Here is an 18,842-nt window from a genome sequence, read left to right as displayed (position 1 = left end):
ATAAATGAATAAAATAGAGGTCTATCAACTTCTTTATTAAAAAAAAAAAGCAGTGTGTACGCGTGACTTCTCCACCCCGAACCCCAAGCCAGAGGGAGGGCAGCAGGTGGTGTGAGTGCTTGGTGGGTCCCCAGCACCCAACCTCTGCATGCCTCGGTTTTCTCTAGCATAGCAGCTATCTTTTAATCTTGAGTGCTTTTCACCCAGTCTCTATTCCATTGGAATCGGTCTGTGTTTGTCTCCGGGGCAGGGACACATTCAGGTTGATACTGCTGGTTAGTGGCAGATCAGGCTAGAACTTAGAATTCTGTACCTCTCTGCCAGTGTTCTCTGCACCTTCTGGCCTTGCCTGCTTCTGGCCCCACTGGTCGCCATTGTTGCCTGTGCACGCTACAGGTGTCTCCTCCCAGTAGCCAGGCACACAGAGACTCTGCTGCCCACTCAGCTAACCTCCTGCTGCCCTGCCTCCTGAGCTCCTCTGCTGTTTTCTCTTAGACTCCCAGCACCTCTCGGAAATCCCTGGATGCCCCCTCCTGGCCAGGGGTCTACCGCCTGTCCATGTCCTTGATGGAACGGCTACTCAAGACACTGCGCTACAATTTCCTAACTGAGGCGCTGGACTTCGTGGGCGTCCACCAGGAGCGGACTTTGCAGGTGAGGGGCTGCTGCCTCTCAGCCTAGGGGCTCAGTGGCTGAGGGTGTGGGTGCCCTTGTGTCCGAGACATGAGGTTTCTGGTCTGCTCGGGCAGAAGCCTTCCTTGTCACGCTAGGCCACTGTGTGCTGCCCTCTCAGCGTAGGAGCTCAGGACTTGACCTCCTGTAGGTGGGCAGGCACACTGGGTTAGGCCTCTGAGCTGTCCTGTGCTCCCCTGCTATCCCGTCCTTCCAGTGCCTCAACGCAGTGAGGACAGTGCAGAGTCTGGCCTGCCTGGAGGAGGCAGACCACACCGTGGGCTTCATTCTGCAGCTGTCCCACTTCAGGAAGGAATGGCACTTCCACCTGCCTCAGCTCATGTGTGATATTCAGGTGGGCCTCAGGCATGGTTTCTTGGAGGAGTCTGGGGGTTGCTGAGGGATAGGGAAGCTGCAGGGAGGTAGGTTGCTTTCTCAAGCTTTTCCTCCATGGTGAAGGGCAACAGGAAGGTTAAGGACTTGGGCTCTTTGAGACAGACCCAGGTTCAGGTCTCTGAGGAATGGGTGCGAAGCTGCAGGCAGTGGGCAGGGCGGGGCACAAGCACAGGCTCTGGAGGCAGACAGGCTGCTGACCTGTGCTGCTGAGTGACTGACTGATCATGTCACCCCCTCCCTAAACCCTGTGTTCTTCTGTTTTTTATTTAATCACTTGTACCTTACAAGGCGCCTGGCATGCTGCGAGGTTGCAGGGAAGCAAAGCCTGCATGCACCCTGGCACACTTAGTGACAGAGACGTTCAGTGAGATTATCAGCAGGTGGGCGGGCGCCAGTGCTGAGGGGCACTGTCATCACGTGCAGACCTGTTTGGTTGGCCTAGGCTGTTGGCTGGGGCTGCTGCCAAGAATTCCCCACCCCCTCCCATGTGTCCAGGTGAACTTGGGTTACTTGTGCCAGGCCTGCACCTCCCTTCTACACAGCCGCAAGATGCTGCAGCACTACTTACAGGTGACAAATCCCAGCCCGTCTGCCTCAAGTGCTCACCCCTGGCCTCCCTGGGTTCCCCTTCATTTCTTGACTCTTTCCCAGAACAAAAATGGGGATGGCCTCCCCTCGGCTGTTGCTCCCAGAGTTCAGCGACCACCTACCACCACCACTGCTTCTGCTGCCCCCTCCTGCTCCTCTAAACAGCCCACTGCTGACCTAGAGGCCTCAGAGCAGAGAGCCTTGCACACAGTCCAGTATGGCCTTCTCAAGATCCTCAGCAGGACCCTGGCAGCCCTGCGCCACTTCACCCCAGATGTCTGCCAGATCCTGCTGGATCAGGTACCAGCCACCACCACCTCGCACACCAGGCCCCTGAGGCATCCTTGAGGCTCCTGTGCTGCACTGGAGAGCTACCCGGCTCTTAGTGGGGTCCCAGAACATTCTTTCCTTGCCTTGTAGTCCCTGGATCTTGCTGAATACAACTTCCTGTTTGCCCTGAGCTTTACCACTCCTACGTTTGACTCTGAAGTGGCCCCCTCCTTTGGGACCCTCCTGGCCACAGTGAATGTGGCACTTAACATGCTTGGAGAGGTAAGTTGGGTGCTGTAGGACTCTGGCCCCTCATCCACCTCCCAGCTTTTCCCCCTTACTCTACCACTTCTCAGTGACCTGGGGTATGTTATCTGTCCTCGAGCTTGCTGTCTTAAAATGAGCTTGAGGGGACTCACCTTGAGGATTCAGTGAGGCAACAAGTGCAGTTGCTTAGTGCAGGACCTGCCAGGTAGGGTGCTGTTCTTTTCCAGGGGTGCTGTTGTTGATTTTTTTTTTTACTGGTTGTTTCCCTTTCTCCAGCTGGACAAGAAAAAGGAGCCCCTCACCCAGGCTGTGGGGCTTAGCACACAGGCAGAAGGGACCAGAACATTAAAGTAAGACCTTCTGGGACTTGCTAAGGGCCCGGGGCAGTCACAGCTGCTGCTTCTCGGCTCAGTGGCTCACCTGCACCTGTCAGCTTGGCCCTCTGCAACACTGCCATACTGCTCCTCCTCCCAGGTCCCTGCTGATGTTCACCATGGAAAACTGCTTCTACCTGCTCATCTCCCAGGCGATGCGGTACCTTAGGGATCCAGCTGTGCACCCCCGAGACAAACAGCGGATGAAGCAGGAGCTTAGCTCAGAGTTGGTATGAAGGATAGAGGTTCTGATGGGAGGGCTAGGCCCCAGGGAAAGGGGTCCTTCCTGCCAACCGCCTGGGTGTTGGGGATGATGGCCTGGGTACTGGGCTTCATCAAGCCTCCCTTTTTTGTAGAGCACGCTGCTCTCCAGCCTCTCACGCTACTTCCGCCGAGGAGCCCCCAGCTCCCCTGCTGCTGGTGTCCTGCCCTCACCCCAGGGCAAGGCCACCTCCCTCTCCAAAGCCATCCCTGAGAGTCAGGAGCCTCTGATCCAGCTGGTGCAGGCTTTTGTCCGGCACGTGCAGAGATAGGCCACTGGCGTGCTGCCCGCCTGCCGCTCCCATGAGCCTGCCCAGCAGAGGGCTGCCACCAATGGGGCTGCCCACCACTGAGAGCAGCTCCCGTCACCCTCTCCTAAGCAGCACGACTCCAGACACCCACCTGCTGACATTATTTTTCTAACAGACAAAGAGGTCAACAGCAGGGGCCGGGAGCCAGGGGTCCGCTGTGTTCAGGCCTCTTGGTCAAAATGCCCAGGGGTGGCCCTGTCCTTCAAGCACTCCCCACAGCACTTAGCTGGCCAGGGTGGTAGCTGGTGGCACAGGGGGCTGTGTGCGTGTTTGAGTCTATTTTCCACGATCTGTTCTTGCAGTTTTTGGTAATACTGTGGTCTATTTATACAAATATTAAAATACTGTTTATAGACAACTGAGTGCTGCGCGCCTTCCAAGCCCCAGGAGGACAAGCCAGCTCTCGACCATGGACAGGCTGCCTTGGTCTGGCCCAGCTAGTGGGGCCGTGGCTTGTGGGAGGCAGGAGGCGCATCGGTGGTGGACTCACCAATGCTCCCCCACGCCCGTCCTGGGAGGGCATCAGATGCTCCCTTGCTGGCCTGCCTGGCCTGCCCCGGCCCCTGCTCAGCTGGCTGCCGTCGCTGAGCACAGCCTATGTGGCGCTTGGCTCCTTCCCAGTCACGGCTCCAGAAGCCCCAGCATCAAGAATGCTGAGCCTGCCAGCACCAGAGGCAGGGTGGCCTGGGTTGGAGTCCTCGCTTGGCCACTTGAGGAATGAGGTGACCGACTGGGCTCTTTTCCCTCATCTGTAAAGTGTGAACGCTGAGCTCAGTGGAGGACACCCATGCGCGTGCTGGGCTCCACGCTTGGCCCCCGGCCGTCATCTACGTAAGCTTCAGCAGTTGGGCAGATGCAGACACAGGCTGCCCTGCAGTCTAAATTTAGGGAAGTTTTTCTCAGAAAAAAATCGTTCATTGTGCAGCATAATGCACGGGACCCACACTGCCCTGAGAAGTGAGCCCTGCCTGGGGATGCCAGCTGTGCAGGACTTGACCTTCCCTGTGCTGAGAGCTCTAGGAACAGCCCGCCGGCAGGGCCCGAGCTCTTCCTCCGCTACCCCCCAGAGTAGGCTGGGGAGGTCTGTCTGCACCCTCAGGGCCAGCCCTGCCGCACAGGGGAGCCACAGGAACCTCGGCATCTTGCACACAAAGGAGGATTTATTATTTGCTGTTGGCTAGAAAGCAAGCAGACAGGCAGAAGTAAAAATACCAGTTAAAAAGTGAGTGCGGAAGTGAGAGAGCTGCAGCCACGGACTGGGCTCGAGCTGCTGGGGCAGGAGGGGACAGGGTAGCACCGGGCAGCTGCTGCTGTGGGTCCAGCCCTGTCTCCTGCCAGAGCCCGCCTGCTTCACTGCTGTCCCACTCTCAGCCTTTGGCAACTAAAAGGCAGGTGCTTTCTTCTTGCCAAGGGTGTCCCGGTGCCTCCTAGGCCGCTTCTGTCCTGAGCACAGCGTCCGTCCCCCCTTGGGAGCTGGGAGGGCCAAGGTGCATGGGGGTGCGGCAGGGCCAGGGCTCCAGAACCACAGCCCGGAAGCAGGGCTGGCAGGGAGCCTGGGGCCATTCGGCCTCTGGGCTCCCTCACGGTGGATGACCCGGGGAATAGGCAGAAGGGCTTCATCTCCACCCTGAGCAGCTGTGTCTCCAGCAGACAAGATAAGTGGCAGGGCTGTGCCCTGGGCAGAGCCTGCGGGGGGCCTGCTTAACTGAGAAGTTCCAAGTAGGTGACAGGGACCTTGCCCTTCTTGTTGCCTCTCTCACCAATGAGCCAGTCAGGGTCCATGCCAGGCAGGCTGTAGACGGTGATGAGCTGCAGAAAAGACAGGCAAGCTTATGCCCTGGCCAAGGACTAAGTGGGAACAAAGCTGTCATCCTCGGGGCACCTGCGGCACCTTACTAGCTCTACCAAGATACAGTGGGGAGGCGCCGTTCCCTTGGGAGCTGAAGCCACCTCCCCTTCCTGCCCCCTCAGGCCTCCCTCCTCCACTAGGGCCCCTGAGAGACTGAGACAGTGGCATGGGGCCCTCAGCAGTGCCCCAGTGGCTCCTATGACAGCCCTTGCCTGCCCCCTCATGGCACCAGGCCCACCTCGTCAGCCAGTAGAGCCAGTTCACTGCTGTCAGCTGCTTCGTAGTCGTAGAGCACCCGGGCCTTGCGGGTCCCACTGGTGGAGGGGGCCACTTCCTCCAGGCAGAGTGCTGCCTCTCCCGGAGGGGCCAGGCTGGCCACAGCAGGCACCACGGGCATGGTGGCCGCAGCGGTGGTAGGTGAAGTGCTGCTCAGGGGTGGGGAGGCAGGCTCCGGAGTGCCCACAAAGGTCCCTGGAAATCTGGAGGGGAGGGGCCGTCTCAGCAGGAGTTGGGCCCAGTAGGGGCCCATTGTGCCCCACAAGGTAACCCAGGGGCAAGGGCCCTTCCCCAGTTCCAGGAGGCCCCTGGCCCCAGCTACTTACATGGCACCCTGGGCACTGGCAGCACAAAAGGAAAAGCAAAGCAAGCGGAGTGAGATGGCTCTGTCCCCTTGTCCCTGCTGGGCCCCCTCTGCCCTCAAGCATTCTCTAAACTGCTCTCAGCCCCAGGGGACTCAGAGATCCCCACGGACAGCCACCTGAGGCCACACCACAGGTGCCCATGCAGGGTTCTGGGCAGAGCCCGCCCATCTGGTTCCGAGTTGCAGACTCTGAGCTCATGGAAGTCTTTCTGCTGGAGGAGCTAGGCCACACTGGGCCCAGGAGCTAGGGGACCCCTGGGACTCCAGGGCCAGCCGCACCTGCCCAGCTGCTTCTGTAAGTCCAGCATGTGGCGGTAGCACTGCGCATAGTAAGTCGTCTGAGACTTGACGAACTCGTGCAGGCAGCGGAGGTGGTTCACCTGGGGGAAGAGGCCCACAGTGGGTGGGGTCCACTCCCACCCTGTCCTCAGACTCTGGCCCCACCACCTGTGGGGCCGGGGAGGCCAGAGAGGCCCAGCCTGTGGCCTGGCCTGTTGCACAGTGCCACCACTGTGACCGTGCCAGTGCTACCCTCGGAAGGCCTAGGTGTGGCTGCTCATGGGTGAGGTTGGTGGGGCACCAGGGCAGACTCACATGGGTGCTGCTGATGCCCTCCAGCAGGAGACGGGTCACTTCTGCCTGCCGGTCAAACTCTGTCTGGGCCACTCGCAGCTCCTGTTCAGCCTGGGCAGGGGGGGCACAGTGTGACAGCATGAGGGCCAGCATCAGCCACCACCCCTCCCACCACCTTCCCCTGGCTCTCCTAGTTCCTCTGGGTTCCCTGGGGATGCAGACATCTGTGTCCACCCCTGGAACCCTGACCCCTGGAGAAGCTAGGGCCCACTCAGGTGGCCGCAGTGCAGGCCCTCCCCGGGCTCCGGAAGGAGGATCCGCCCGCAGGTGTCTCTCCAGGGCCCGCGTGTGCTGTGAGGTCCCAGATGCCATGCAGCCAGCTTCTCCCATGGGGGAAATGGGCCCAGAGAGGCAAAGGAATGGCCCCTGCCAGTGGCCCCAGTGTGTGTGGAACAGAGCCCCGAGAGATACACAGGCCCACCTCTGCCTTCTCTGGTCCCCCTCCCGCAAGCCTGCAGACCCCAACTCACCTTATCCACCTCATCATTCCAAAGCTGTGGAGACCACAACAGCACCAGTCAGCCAGGGCGCAGCAGCCCGACCCCAGCCCGTGCCCTGCCCCCACTCCCAGCAACCAGCCCTGCCACCCTGTCCCCTGCCTCCCCCACCCACTCAACCAGGAGCTGAGGCTGGGTGAAGCCTGCTGGATGGCAGGGAGCAGACAGCCAGCCCATCTAACATGCCACATGCAGGGGGGGACAGCCAGCCAGGACGTCCTGCTTGTGTTTCGCCTATAGTGTAAGCCCCCCAGCTCTGACAGGGGTCTCCAGAGAGACCAAGTGTCCCCACCCCACCCTGACTCCTGGCTAAGGCTGGAGGGCTGGGAGGCAGGACATGTGACCCGGGCCAGTCACAGAACCTTTCTGTCCTCCGGCAGAGAAAGGCAGCCTCGGGCCTGAGTCACACTGGGGGTCAGTGGCAAAAGAAAAAAACAGGGCGGCCTCCACCCTCCAGGATGTTTCTCCTTCCACTCGGCCCAGGGAGGGGGACGGGAAGTGTCATCCAGAGTCTAGAGAAGAAAGACCCCCCTCCCCCCACCATGACTTAGGAGAGCCCATTCTTCTCGTGGACATCTGACCCAGGACAACAGCGGAGCCAGGCTGGCCTGCAGAGGGCCACCCGAGGGCATCTCACAGCCACACTGGAAGGCCCAGCATGGGGTCAATCAGAGGAAACTACGGGGTGCCTCAATGGACAGTTCCCAGTCATGGGTCATGAGTCACACAGCAGCGTGCTCAGGACAGTGTGGGGGTCAGCGGTGGTGTGGGAGGGTCCTAACCAGGCCAGCAGCAGGACGGTGCGGATGTGCAGGGCGGCTGTGACAGGCACGAGGGGCCGACCTCACCCCTGCTAGGCCTAGCTAGGCGCGAGCACCACCTGCTCGAAGCTGTACAAGACCCCAAGACAAAGCTGAAGGCCGCTGGCCACCTGCCTACTCCCTCCAGGCCCTGCCAGCTACAGGACACACCCTCTGGGCCCAGGCTCAGCTAGGACCCCACCGGGCCACCCTCCAGGTGCCTCCTTGTGCCTCAGGTCACCTAGCGGGTGTGCTTGTGCTACAGAGGCACCGGCACAACTGCCTGTTGGTGTGTGGAGCTGGGTAAGGGTCCCCGTCCTGTTCAGAGGTGTGGAGGCAACAGGGGGCCTCCTCAAGGGAGGCGGGGCAGGCAGACTCCTGGCGCCTGGCGAGCTTGACCTGAGTGCACTGGGAGGTTTGGCGCAGCCGGCAAGGCTGCCATCTCCAGCATTTTGCAGGAAAGAGCAAGCCTAGTGACATGGTCACTGGGCACCAGGGCCAGGCCATGGGCACAGGCGGGGCTGCTGCTTCCCCGTTCGGCCTGCTTTCCCCTAGTCTGTCAGGCTGCCTGACCACATGAGCAGTGCCCTGCCTCGCCCGCTGGCTCCCGGCTCCTGGGCAGCAGGGCCAGTGGCAGGGCGTGGGGGAGGAGGCCAAGGGGCAGGGGCGCTTACCGCAGAGGCGCTGGCCGAGAGAATGTAATTACGAGGTCTAGTCTCCTGAAAGTCAGGCACCGTCTGGCGGGGAACAGAGTTCATGGGGGGGAGGGTCACCCTGGGTCAGGGCAAGGTCGAGGCCAGGAGGCTGCCCCAGAGGCTCCCACAAGGGGATGCCAGAGGCCCTGGCCCTGCGGACAGAAGGATACAGACAAAAACCACAAATACTCCCTTGTGCCCACTCCAACCAGCGGGAGGTGAGGTGGGCTCACAGGCTTGGTGAGTCCAGATAAGGACTTAGCGGATGGGTGTGCTAGGGAGCCCAGGAGAGAGAGGGCAAGGAGGCAGCCCCAGACGCTGTCACGGTCCTTGCAAAACTGTCTAGGCCTGGACCCCCGTGGCACTCAGAGGCCCCAGTTAGACCCATGGTGCCCTACACACAACCCACCCCTGCCATAGCTTCCCCCAACCCAGAGTGTCTGCACACCACGCCTCTGGCTCCTATATAGGGGGCCAGGACCCTCCCCCACAATGAGGGTGGACAGATGGATGCAGAGATGGACAGAGTGACAGGCTTTCAACATTTGCAAGAAGCTGCCTTGCAGGCTGCAACACCTGCATCCCCCAAACCAGAGACTCTGCAAGGCAGAGGCACTGGCATGGAGACCAGCTAATTGCAAAACGCCCAAGGACATGCCCTGGGCTGGCCACAGCACTGGGGCCCGCGGGCAAGATGGGCGGACCTGAAGCAGCACAGCACGGGGACAGGTATACTCACATCTCCCTCACACTGAGCCAAGTTACCCAAAGCAGAACAGAAAGGAACAAAAACAAAGAGTTAGTGAGTCCACAGCGCAGGTAGGAGCAGGCCCCTGGCCCCGGGGGACGCCAGGTGGACAGGCAGAGGGTGCACACAGCCTGTCCTCTGGCACAAGTCCTGACAAGTGTGTATGTCCAGGGGCTTGAGGCCTCTGGGACACTGTTCCTATCTGGCCTAATCAGGGTCCACTGAGGGGAGGAGAGGTCACACCACCGCCATGACTAAGTGCAGCCTCCTATCACCTGACTGACAGTGGAAGAGTTTGTTCTGGCATGAGGTTGTCCAGCTCAGAGGGACGGGGAGAGGCTGTCCTGCTCAGGTGACTTGGAAGAGGTCATCCCAAAACATGGGTCACCCTTCAAGACTAGAGTTGCGGAGCCCCTGCCTCCACTCTGGCCTCTACATCTGGAGGAGCGGAGGCCTCCCAGGGTCACACCTGAGGCACTGCAGACCCAGTGGTGGCTAGGGCTTGGTGGCCACACCGTAGGAGGGGAACACAAGTGAGGTTTGGCTGGAGTTTGGCCTGGGCTCACCTGAGCCAGGCCTGGCCTTTTTTGGCTGAGCGCCTGGGGAGGCATGAGTGGCAGTTTCCCCAGCCCTGGGCCTAGGAGTTCCCTCGTCAGGGCTCAAGGTGGCCGTGAGGTCCCCTGCACCCCCAGGCGCCTGGCATGCCAGAAGTGTGCCTGTTCTCGGGCCCAGTACCCGGTCAGCCCAGACCCCACCCCGCCAGGTCCCACTGCCCTGTCCCTCAGATAGCAGAGCAGGTGGGCCGTCCCGTTCTGCTGTTCTCCACGGCACTGCGCGGAGCCCGAGCACAGGGAGCCCTGGCCCCAGCATGCAGGCAGCAGGGAGGGGGTTAGTACGGGGAGCCATGCCCAGGCAGAGCCAGGGATGCCGGGGGAGCAGCCGGGAGGCAGGGTGGGGCATGCGAGAAGCTCCAGCTGGCTGTCTGGGGAGCTGTGAGTGCGCCCTGTGCCCAGGTGGGGCACTGCGGGTCCATTCACCCCACAATCATCTGCCCTGGGACCATCAGGGCTCCCTGCGATGGGGGGAGAGACTTGACCTGAACTGCTTGCTGAGTCCAGCCCCCCAGCCAGGACAGGGAGCGAGGTCATGCTAAATACCAAGTCCCCATGTGCCCCTGCCCTGCGGCTCCAACCAGTCTGGGGCGGGGAGGTGGGGGCACCTACCGAGGCCTTGGCTTCCGCGGCCTTGGCCTTCTTCAGCCGCGCCTTGCACGCATCCAAGTCCAGGCGCCGGTTTTGGAGGAGCCGCCGCTCCTTCTGCAGGGTGGGGGACAGGGACAGTGAGGCCCCAGTCAGCCCTGGGAGACCCTTGGCCATGGTAAGGCTGGCCCGCAGGCTGTCAGGGAGGTAGAGAAACTGAGGCCCAGGATGGCCGGGCACTCAGCCTGCGGGAGCCACCTGGGGAGGCCCGGGTCCCCCACGGGGCGAGGGCCTGAGCGCAGAGCTGCCAGGAAGCAGAACGCCGTCCAGGCTCCTCACCGAGATGGTCTTCCAGTCCCCTTCCAGGAAGTTGCGCAGTGGCGTGAGGAAGCTGACGGAGGCCGCGTGGATGAAATCCCGCTCGGCAGCCCCCAGGCGCTTCTCCGCTTCCGACACCTTCACCAGCGTCGTGCCTGCGGAAAGGGGCGGGTGAGGCACAGGCAGGCCTGGGCGCTCGGGAAGAGACCCAGGACGCAACCTACTTGGCCATCAGCTGGGGATGACCAAGAGTGGGACGTCCAAAGACAAACACCAGGGCCACTGAAGAGCCGGAGATGGGGCTGACCGTGGTGGCGCATACCTATGAACCCAGTGACTCAGAGAGCAGTTCAAGGCCAGCCTCAGCAACTTAGTGAGACTCTGTCTCAAAATTTAAAAAGGGTCAGGAATATGGCTCAGCAGTAGGGGACCCCTGGGTTCAATCCCCAATACAAACAAAAAGAAAAAAGAAAAAAGGGCTGGGGAACCCTTCCAGAACCAGGGAGAGGAGCTAGACTAGACTAGACACAGTTTCTCCCCAAAAGGTAAAACTAATTGAAAACTCCTGTCAAAAAACATCCATTTCCAATGCAGGCACAGTGGCACACACCTGTAATCCCAGCTGCTCAAGAGGCTGAGGCAGGAGGATCACAAGTTCAAAGCCAGCCTCAGCAATTAGGAAGGCCTTAAGCAACTCAGTGAGACCTGGTCTTTAAATAAAATGTAAACAAAAAAAAAAAGGGCTGGGGATGTGGCTCAATGGTTGTCCCTAGTACCAAAAAAAAAAGGATTTTTAAAAGTGTGTGTAGGGCATGCAGAAACCTTAGTAGCTGCACACTTCACAGAGTCTACAAGTACCTTGCAAAGTCTTTTTTTTTTTTTTTTTTTTTCAGTGCTGGGATCGAACCCAGGGCCTTGTGCTTGCAACGCAAGCACTCTACCAACTGAGCTATCTCCCCAGCACCCCTTGCAAAGTCTTTAAACAAACAGCAACAACCCCCAAGGGGATCAGAATCCACAGCTACTGTCTAAAATGTCCAGATTTCAACAACAATAAAAACTATGTGACATAAAAAGACAGAAAAAAAAAGACTCAGACATTCTTCAGGGAAGCAGATGATAGCCTTCACAAACACTTCAGAGAAGCTGTTACAAGTATGTTAAAAAACAAGAATCCAGTTCAACGAATTAAAGGAAAGCATGATGACAATGACTCAGCAAATAGAGAATATCAATAAAGAGCCAGGTATGGTGGTGGTGCACACCTGTGAGTCCAGCAATTCTGGACGCTGAGGCAGGAGGATTGCAAGTTTGAGGCCAGCCTCAGCAATTTAGTGAGATGCTGTCTCAAAATAAAACATAAAAAGGACTGGGGATGTGGCTCAGTGGTTAAGCGCCCCTGGGTTCAATCCCTGGTACTCCCCATATATACATATATTTATTTATTTAAATGGAAACTCCCTAGAAGGGCTCAATTGCAAATGTGAACTGGCAGAAGGAAGAAAGGAACAATCAGTAACTCTGAGATAGTTCAATAGAGATTAGCCAACGTGAAAAACAGAGAAGAAAAAAATGACGAAAGAAAAACGAACAGAGCCTCAGAGACCACCAAGAGAGCCCGCGTGAGACAGGAGCCCCAGCAGAGGAGAGCCACTGCCTGAAGCAGCCGCTACCAACACACCCTGAACTGATGAAAAACCCTGACCTTCTTATCTGAAAAAACAAAAGACCCCAGAAGGGTAAAAACCCCACAAGGAATCCAAAGGTGGTTGAGGGATGATTCCATTTTCTACTCTGTCTTCTGCAGTGAAGGAAGTTTCTACACTTAGAATGAATTCAGGCGTTATCTGTGTGATTGTTTTTTAAGGAAGGGAGGGAGGGAAAAGGGAGAGAGGAAAGATGAGAGCCGGAGTGCCCAGGAGCCCAGCCCTGCGGGAGGCCGCTCACCATAGGGAGTGGTGGGACCCAGCTCGCTGGCTGCCTCTGCCATGTACTGAGCCAGCAGCTCCCCGTTGGTGACTCGCGAGGGGACCTTCCTGTCCAGCTTCTCGTACAGGAACTCCTCCACTCGGGCGCCTGTGGGAAGCAGCAGCCAAAGTCACAAGGCTCTCTGGTCCAGGCCCAAAGGTGAAAGGCACAGGGACAGAACAGACCCAGCTCAGTCGCCCACCTCCACCCCACAAGACTGCTTTCATCAACCCCTCACTCCAGAGGAAGCAGCCAAGGCTCAGAGACACAGGGTGCCTGCCTGAGGTCACACTGGGGGGACAGGCCACAGTGAAAGCCTGTACATGTCTCCTTTATTAATTTTTGGGGGTGGTTTCTGGGGCTTGAACTCAGGTGCGCTGGACCACCGAGCCACATCCCCAGCCCTAATTTGTATTTTATTTAGAGACAGGGTCTCACTGAGTTGCTTAGAGCCTTGCTGTTGATGAGGCTGGCCTTGAACTTGAGATCCTCCTGTCTCAGCCTCCTGAGCCGCTGGATTGCAGGCATGTGCCACCGCGCCAGCCCTTAGTAATATTAATGTGATCTATTAATTCGGTCCTGGCCCCAGAAGTTCTCCAGATATGTCAGTTGGCTACGCAGCAGGCTACAGGGCACAACAGGCCACCTCCAGGCCACTTCTCTCCCCCAGGCTCCCTGAGGCTCCCAGCTCGGGCAAGGCTGAGGCCCTTCCTCTGGGGGTCTGGCTGACCTCGCCCACCTCACAAGTGTGGTTCGCCTGCACCTTCTCCCACAGGGGTCTTAGTTTCCAGGCACTTCACCTCCCTTGGGCCACACCTGAATTTCCGCTGCTCCAGGGAACGTCTTGAAGCCCAAGCCAAGTCTCCAATCTCCTTTTCACCGAGTGCCCCACAGCCTCAGGCTGCGTGTCTCTGCGGCCCTCCCTGCTGCCCTGTGCCCCACTCACTGGGGTTGGGCTGCAGCAGCACCTCCGTCTGCCTCAGGATCCTCTCCGTCCAGTTCTTGGTGCTGTCTGCCCGCGCCAGGAGGTTTTCAAAGTGGGCATCCAGCTCAGTCTTCTCCGCCTGGCCGAACTTCTCCTCCGTGAACTGGGGGGTGGGGAGGGATCAGAGAGGCCCCCGGTCCCAGGACCCTCATAGCTTGCCAAGTTCCAACCCCACTCTGGACCTCAATTTGTCCCTTTGTCGAACAAAGGTGTTGGGGGGGTCACACCTTGGATTTCTCCTGGAAATCCAAGGAAAGCCACAGCCTCTCCTTGCACTGCCCAGAGGATAGGGACCTTGGGAGGCCATCTCTTGGGTCTTTCAAGCCTGCTGCTGAGAGGCAGGACTTGGTAGCAACTGCTCAGGCAGCAACCAGGCACAGAACAAGACCCAGAGTGATCAGGGGCTCCATGGGCAGCTGGGAACGGCTGGGGAGCGGGTGCCAGGTGTGAGCAGGAAGAACCCAGCTTCCAGAATAGAAAAGATCTGATTCAGGTCTGATTTCTGCCCCGTCAAGGTGCATAAGCTTGGGAAAGGGCTCTGCCTTTCCAACCATCAGCACCTCCAGCTGAAAACAAGACACTGAGAAGCGGAGGTGAGAACAGGGGAGAGGGCTAGCCTAGGGCTGTGCACAGAGCTGCCCCCCATAAGCTGCAGCCAGAGCAGAGGGGCAGCAGGTCTAGGCAGAAAGGAGTGTGGGGAGGAGAGATGGCCAAAAGCTTGGCCTCTGGCTGCCGGTGTGGTGGACAGGGAATGCTGCCAGCTCGAGTGCCAGCTTCTGGGCACACCCAGGGCCCAGGAGGTCACACTGGTCCCCATGAGAGCTGGCAGGAGTCATGCAGGCCACTAGGAACAACCAGCACATGGCCCAAGTCCTGGTCCCTCTGATCTAGATGGGCCCTGGGACAAATGTACCCACTTTCCAAACAGATACCCAGGCCTTCTTCGACTAGGGGATAGGGCTTGCCCAAGATCATGGCTAAATGGCAAAAGGTAAGGACCTGCAGGCAGAGGTTAAGGAAGAGCAGCAGGTACCACAGACCAGCCCTGCGCTGGGGGCACCCAGGGCCTCACAATGTCCACACAAGGTAGGGCCAAGCTTCCCACTTCACAGATGTGGCCATTGAGGGTGAGCACAAGAAGGACTGTGTTGGAGTCAGGGTTGGCAAGATCTGGGGGGCTGGGGGACCTTCCAAGCTACTCGGCCATGATGAATCATCCAGACACTGCAGATGGCTCCAGCTGTGGGGAGCTGAGCAGCCGCCAGCCATTAGGCTGCACAGAAACCATCAATTATGTAGCAGAGCTTGGGTTTCTCCCTGCAGCACAGGGTGGGCAGGGGCACAGCCTCCTCCTCCTCGCGTCTTCCTCACATTCCCCAGACTCAGAGGGGAGTGCCTCAGGCCCGCACCCCCCCACATGCCATGCCCCAGAGCCCTATCACTGAGCAGGCCTCAGCCCACCCAGTCCTTTGAGGGGTTGCTGTTAGCCCCATTTTCCAGATGAGAAAACCAAGGCTGAGAGAGGCAAAGTCACCTTTCTGGGCCTCAGTTCTTCCCCAAGAATGCAGTTACCCTATCTAACAGTGTTTGGCCAGCACAGAGTATGGGCCTGATAAATGTGAGCCTGGTATCATCATCATCATCATCATCATCATCATCATCATCACCCATAACAGGGAGGCCTCCCTTGGGTCCCTTTGGCTCCCAGGAGCTCCCCTGATGGCACTAATGATGTCGCTCTACAATGCACCTTGGAGCCCACTCTCCTCTGAAGCTGAGGCTTATGGCACCACCCTCCACCTGGCCCACACGCCTGTACCCACACAAGACTGAAGTTCTACCAGGCTTTCCCAACTCCTTCGGTGCGTTCATCCCGTGTCACCGCTGCCTGCCTGGCTTGGATGGTGGCAATGCCACCACCTCTCTGGCTTTTCTTATCAGTACGTTACCACTACTGTGGCTGCTGATGCAATTATACCAATGCCCACTTCCAATGCACTGGCATCTTATCCAAAAATGCCCTCAGTTGTCCTGCCTCTGTACCCTATCTGGGCTGCTCTGCCACCTGAAATGCCCTCCCTGAGCCCACCTCACGCGCCCCACCTTACTTTCCACGCACAGCTCTGGGGTCCTCCATCCAAGACCCACCCCAGTATCACTCTGCAAAAGGCATCCTGCCCTCCGGATTCTCCTCTCAGGGCTAGGGCCTTCTGTGCCCTGCGGGGTGGGGATGAGCAGAAGTTTCTAAAGTCCTTCTGGGTACCCACAGGGGCAGGGCGCCTGTCCAGCACAACCTGGTGCCTGGCAAGGTGGCACCACTGCAGAGGAGCTGCCCACATACTGGTAACAAGAACCACCTTCATCCCAGGGCAGCCTGGACCCAGGCAGGTCCCCTCTGTGGCCTCTCCTGCCCAGTCACATCTTGGGCCCCTTTCTCCTTTGGCCTGCCACTTTGTCCTACTCCTGCCAAAGGGAAGGGGTTTGGTGCTTGAGTCCAAGACTGCTCCCAGCTAGAAGGCAACAGCTGGGGGTGGGCGTGCAGAGCAGAGAAAGCCTCTATTTATAAACTCCCAGCTCCTCCTCCACCCTGCTCTGGGCACTGGCTCCCCTTCCAGTGTAAGTGACCCTGTGGGTGCCCCCACCAGGCCACAGTGCCCAACCCCCCACACCTAATGCTCTCTCGAGGGCCTGGCCAGGTCAGGTGGCAGGGCCACACCAGTAGCAGGAAAGTTGCAGATCAGGTTCTTCCCAGATGTGGGAGATAGAGTGGTTGCCATAACAACACTAAGAAAGGTTCCCACCTCCCAGCTGAACTGGGGCTCTGGGTCCCAGAATCTCCACTAGGGCTGCAATTGGCCACCAGGCTTGGAAAATGGAGGAGCAATTCTCACCTGGACACAGTGCTTTCTAGTAAACATGGCCACACAGGCTTCTGAGAGTGGCTGGGCTAGACTTCTCCAGGGACAGAGAACTGCTCAGCAGAGCCAACAACAGTGACAAGAACAGCACAACAGAACCTGTTCCCAGAGTACTGAGATGGGCCAGCGGGTATGCAGGATCTGGCCGAGTCCCACACCCACCCTTGGAGGCCTTAGGCCTGATTTACAGTAGTGCAAACTGAGGCTCAGAGAGGGACTTGCCCAAGGTCACATGCTGCATTGGTGCAGTTTTTACCACCTAACACCAACCACCAGCTTGCCTTTAGTGAGCACTGCCTGCAGCATCCTTCATGTCCATCCTGGGAACAGGGGATGCACACCCTGCTTCTCATTTCATTGAGGAAGAAGACCCAGCAAGGAGAAGCCCCTTCCCCCAAGGTCACAGGAGGGGCATTCATATCCATAGCTGACTTCAGATCTTCACTAGGACATCAAGCTGCCTCAGTTTCTCTTTATCACCCCAAATGTACAGCTACAGCATCGTGGGCCTGGATAGCCTCCCAAAGAGGGCGTTGAGCCAGACCCTAGCCCGCTCCCCATCCCCCAGGCCTGGGGAATGGAGGAAACAGGCCTCCCATGGAGCAGAAAGAAAATAACTCCTGGCTTCCGGCCTGACTATCCAAGCGTGCAAAAGGGACCATAGGAAACCGCGGGACCACCTGTCCATTGCACAGGTGCAGAGACTGAGGCTCAGAGAAGGGATTGTGGCCTTGGCCTAGGACCCACGTCTGCAAACGCCCCATTGGAGTCCAGAATCACTGCTGGACGAGGGTAGCGATGTAGGAGCCACCCAGTGCCCGCTCCCCTCCCCAGGTGGCCGACGCCAGGGCAGCAGGGCAAACCGGCCGGCCCAAAAGGTGGACACTGCTACCTCCTCCCAGGCAACAGGGCCCAGGCCCTGCTCCGCCCGGCCCTGGGCCACGCAGACCGTGCGGTCAGGGCGCCGGGCCCCCTGGCTCTTGCTTTCTTCTGGGCAGCGTAGAAGAAGCAGGGACTCAGCGGGGCGCCGTGTCCCACGGCGGGCACGGTGGCAGCAGCTGGGGAAAGGCTGAGCCGCGCCTCCAGGCTCCTGCCGCAGGGTGCTCGCCATCCGCCCCACATCCGGGCCCCGGGCGCCCGGCACCGCGCCAGGCCTCACCTGCACCGCCCGGGTGAAGAAGATGCCCGCGTCCGACGCCAGCTTCTTCATGTTGAAGTCCATGGCGCGCCCGCACGCACGGCCGCCGTGCGGGCCTCAGCGCAGCCGGCAAACCCTGACCCGGCCCGGCCGCCGCCGCCGCCGCCCGCACCCCGCCCACCTGCTGCCAGCGCCTGCCCTCCGCCCGCCAGTCCGCCGCCGAGCCGCCGCCGAGCAGCCGGAGCGTGGGGCGGGGCGCCGCGGCCGGGGCGGGGCCTGGAGGCGGCCGCCGACACTCGCTGCTGCCCCCTACCGGCAGGAGCCGGCCCCAGCCTCTCTACCCGCTCCCACTAGGATTATCATTAGGCCTGACAGCACACATGCTCCTAGGTAATTGCAGGTGCACACCATAATTATATACTAGTTGCCCTCTTGCTAATGCTTTTTACAAATCCTATTTTACATTGACGAGTAAGAATTGTATGCATTTAGGGGGTACAAAGTGATGTTGTGATACACCTTTATGTCGTGGAATGATGAAATTCAGCTAATTAACATGTCCATCATTTCCCTCACCTATTTATTATTATTTTGTGGTGAGAACATTTCAAATCTACCTCTTCAGCAATTCTGAAATATGCAACACATTATTATTAACGATGCTCGTTCTGCACTTGTGCCATCAACTCTAAATTGGGCAGCCCTCTCTGGCCTGCTCTTCTGTGCCTTTTCATCTCCCTTTCCCTTTATTCGAACACCCTCCCCAGTCTGGTAGTCCCTGTCTCCCATTTTTCCCACCTCTTTTCCTGGAACTCTCCTCCTCTGCTCTCACCTCTCTCTGTTCTTCAGCCATGATCTTGGTCACCCTACAGGACAACTGAGCCAGCCACAGGTCAGCTGTGGACCCACCCTCTACTGCTATTTGTCCCTGTGGGAGGCCCTCTAGTTTCCCAAAGTTGGAGTGGGATATAGAGAGGGATCATGAGAAAGGAGGGTGTCCTGGGGCTGGAGCCAGTGAGGAGATGAGACACTTTTGTTGGACAGCCAACATAACTCCTCAATTTGGGCTTTTTTTTTTTTTTTTTTCTGTATAGTAGATTGAATCCAGGAGTGCTTTACCATTGAAGTACATCCCCAACCCTTTTTATTTTTTGAGACAGGGTCTTGCTAAGTTGCTGAGGCTGGCCTTGAACTTGTAATCCTCCTGCCTCAGCCTCCAGAGTAGCTGGGATTACAAGTGTGCACCATAGTTAAGCTTTATTTTTATTTTTTTAAACAATCTTTTTTTAAATATATTTTTTCAGTTGTCAATGGA

At 58.4% G+C, this 18,842-nt stretch overlaps 2 protein-coding genes across 13 annotated transcripts in view; one reads left to right on the top strand and one right to left on the bottom strand.

The window, feature by feature from the left end:
* Nup188 (nucleoporin 188) overlaps window positions 1–3,491 on the top strand; it is a 50,408-nt gene extending 46,917 nt beyond the window's left edge. Inside the window, exons 37-44 of the mRNA XM_047524057.1 lie at window positions 496–654; window positions 890–1,027; window positions 1,564–1,638; window positions 1,720–1,956; window positions 2,077–2,208; window positions 2,470–2,543; window positions 2,668–2,797; window positions 2,924–3,491. Of these exons, the coding sequence (XP_047380013.1) occupies window positions 496–654; window positions 890–1,027; window positions 1,564–1,638; window positions 1,720–1,956; window positions 2,077–2,208; window positions 2,470–2,543; window positions 2,668–2,797; window positions 2,924–3,100 (1,122 nt within the window). The 3' untranslated portion in view covers window positions 3,101–3,491. The remainder of the gene's footprint in view (window positions 1–495; window positions 655–889; window positions 1,028–1,563; window positions 1,639–1,719; window positions 1,957–2,076; window positions 2,209–2,469; window positions 2,544–2,667; window positions 2,798–2,923) is intronic.
* Window positions 3,492–4,678: 1,187 nt separating this feature from the next.
* Window positions 4,679–17,747, bottom strand: Sh3glb2 (SH3 domain containing GRB2 like, endophilin B2). 12 transcript variants are annotated; one of them, XM_047524044.1, is made up of 14 exons: window positions 17,549–17,747; window positions 13,433–13,574; window positions 12,466–12,594; window positions 10,540–10,673; window positions 10,225–10,317; window positions 8,993–9,004; window positions 8,233–8,295; window positions 7,121–7,270; window positions 6,732–6,755; window positions 6,223–6,312; window positions 5,908–6,008; window positions 5,591–5,605; window positions 5,227–5,467; window positions 4,679–4,948 (listed from the first exon to the last, which is right to left on the bottom strand). In XM_047524044.1, the coding sequence occupies exons 1-14, from the start codon at window positions 17,609–17,611 to the stop codon at window positions 4,841–4,843; spliced, it is 1,365 nt and encodes a 454-aa protein (XP_047380000.1). In that variant the 5' UTR covers window positions 17,612–17,747; the 3' UTR covers window positions 4,679–4,840. The 12 variants fall into 12 exon arrangements, with proteins under 12 accessions (XP_047380000.1, XP_047380001.1, XP_047380002.1 ...); XM_047524045.1 differs by lacking the exon at window positions 8,993–9,004 and having other exon boundaries at window positions 17,549–17,746; XM_047524046.1 differs by lacking the exon at window positions 5,591–5,605 and having other exon boundaries at window positions 17,549–17,745.
* Window positions 17,748–18,842: the final 1,095 nt, after the last annotated feature.

Source organism: Sciurus carolinensis, chromosome 14, assembly GCF_902686445.1.
Source record: "Sciurus carolinensis chromosome 14, mSciCar1.2, whole genome shotgun sequence".
Classification (NCBI taxonomy): Eukaryota; Metazoa; Chordata; class Mammalia; order Rodentia; family Sciuridae; genus Sciurus; species Sciurus carolinensis.
The sequence above is the reverse complement of the archived record's forward strand: the minus strand, read 5'-3'. Positions and strand labels throughout refer to the sequence as shown.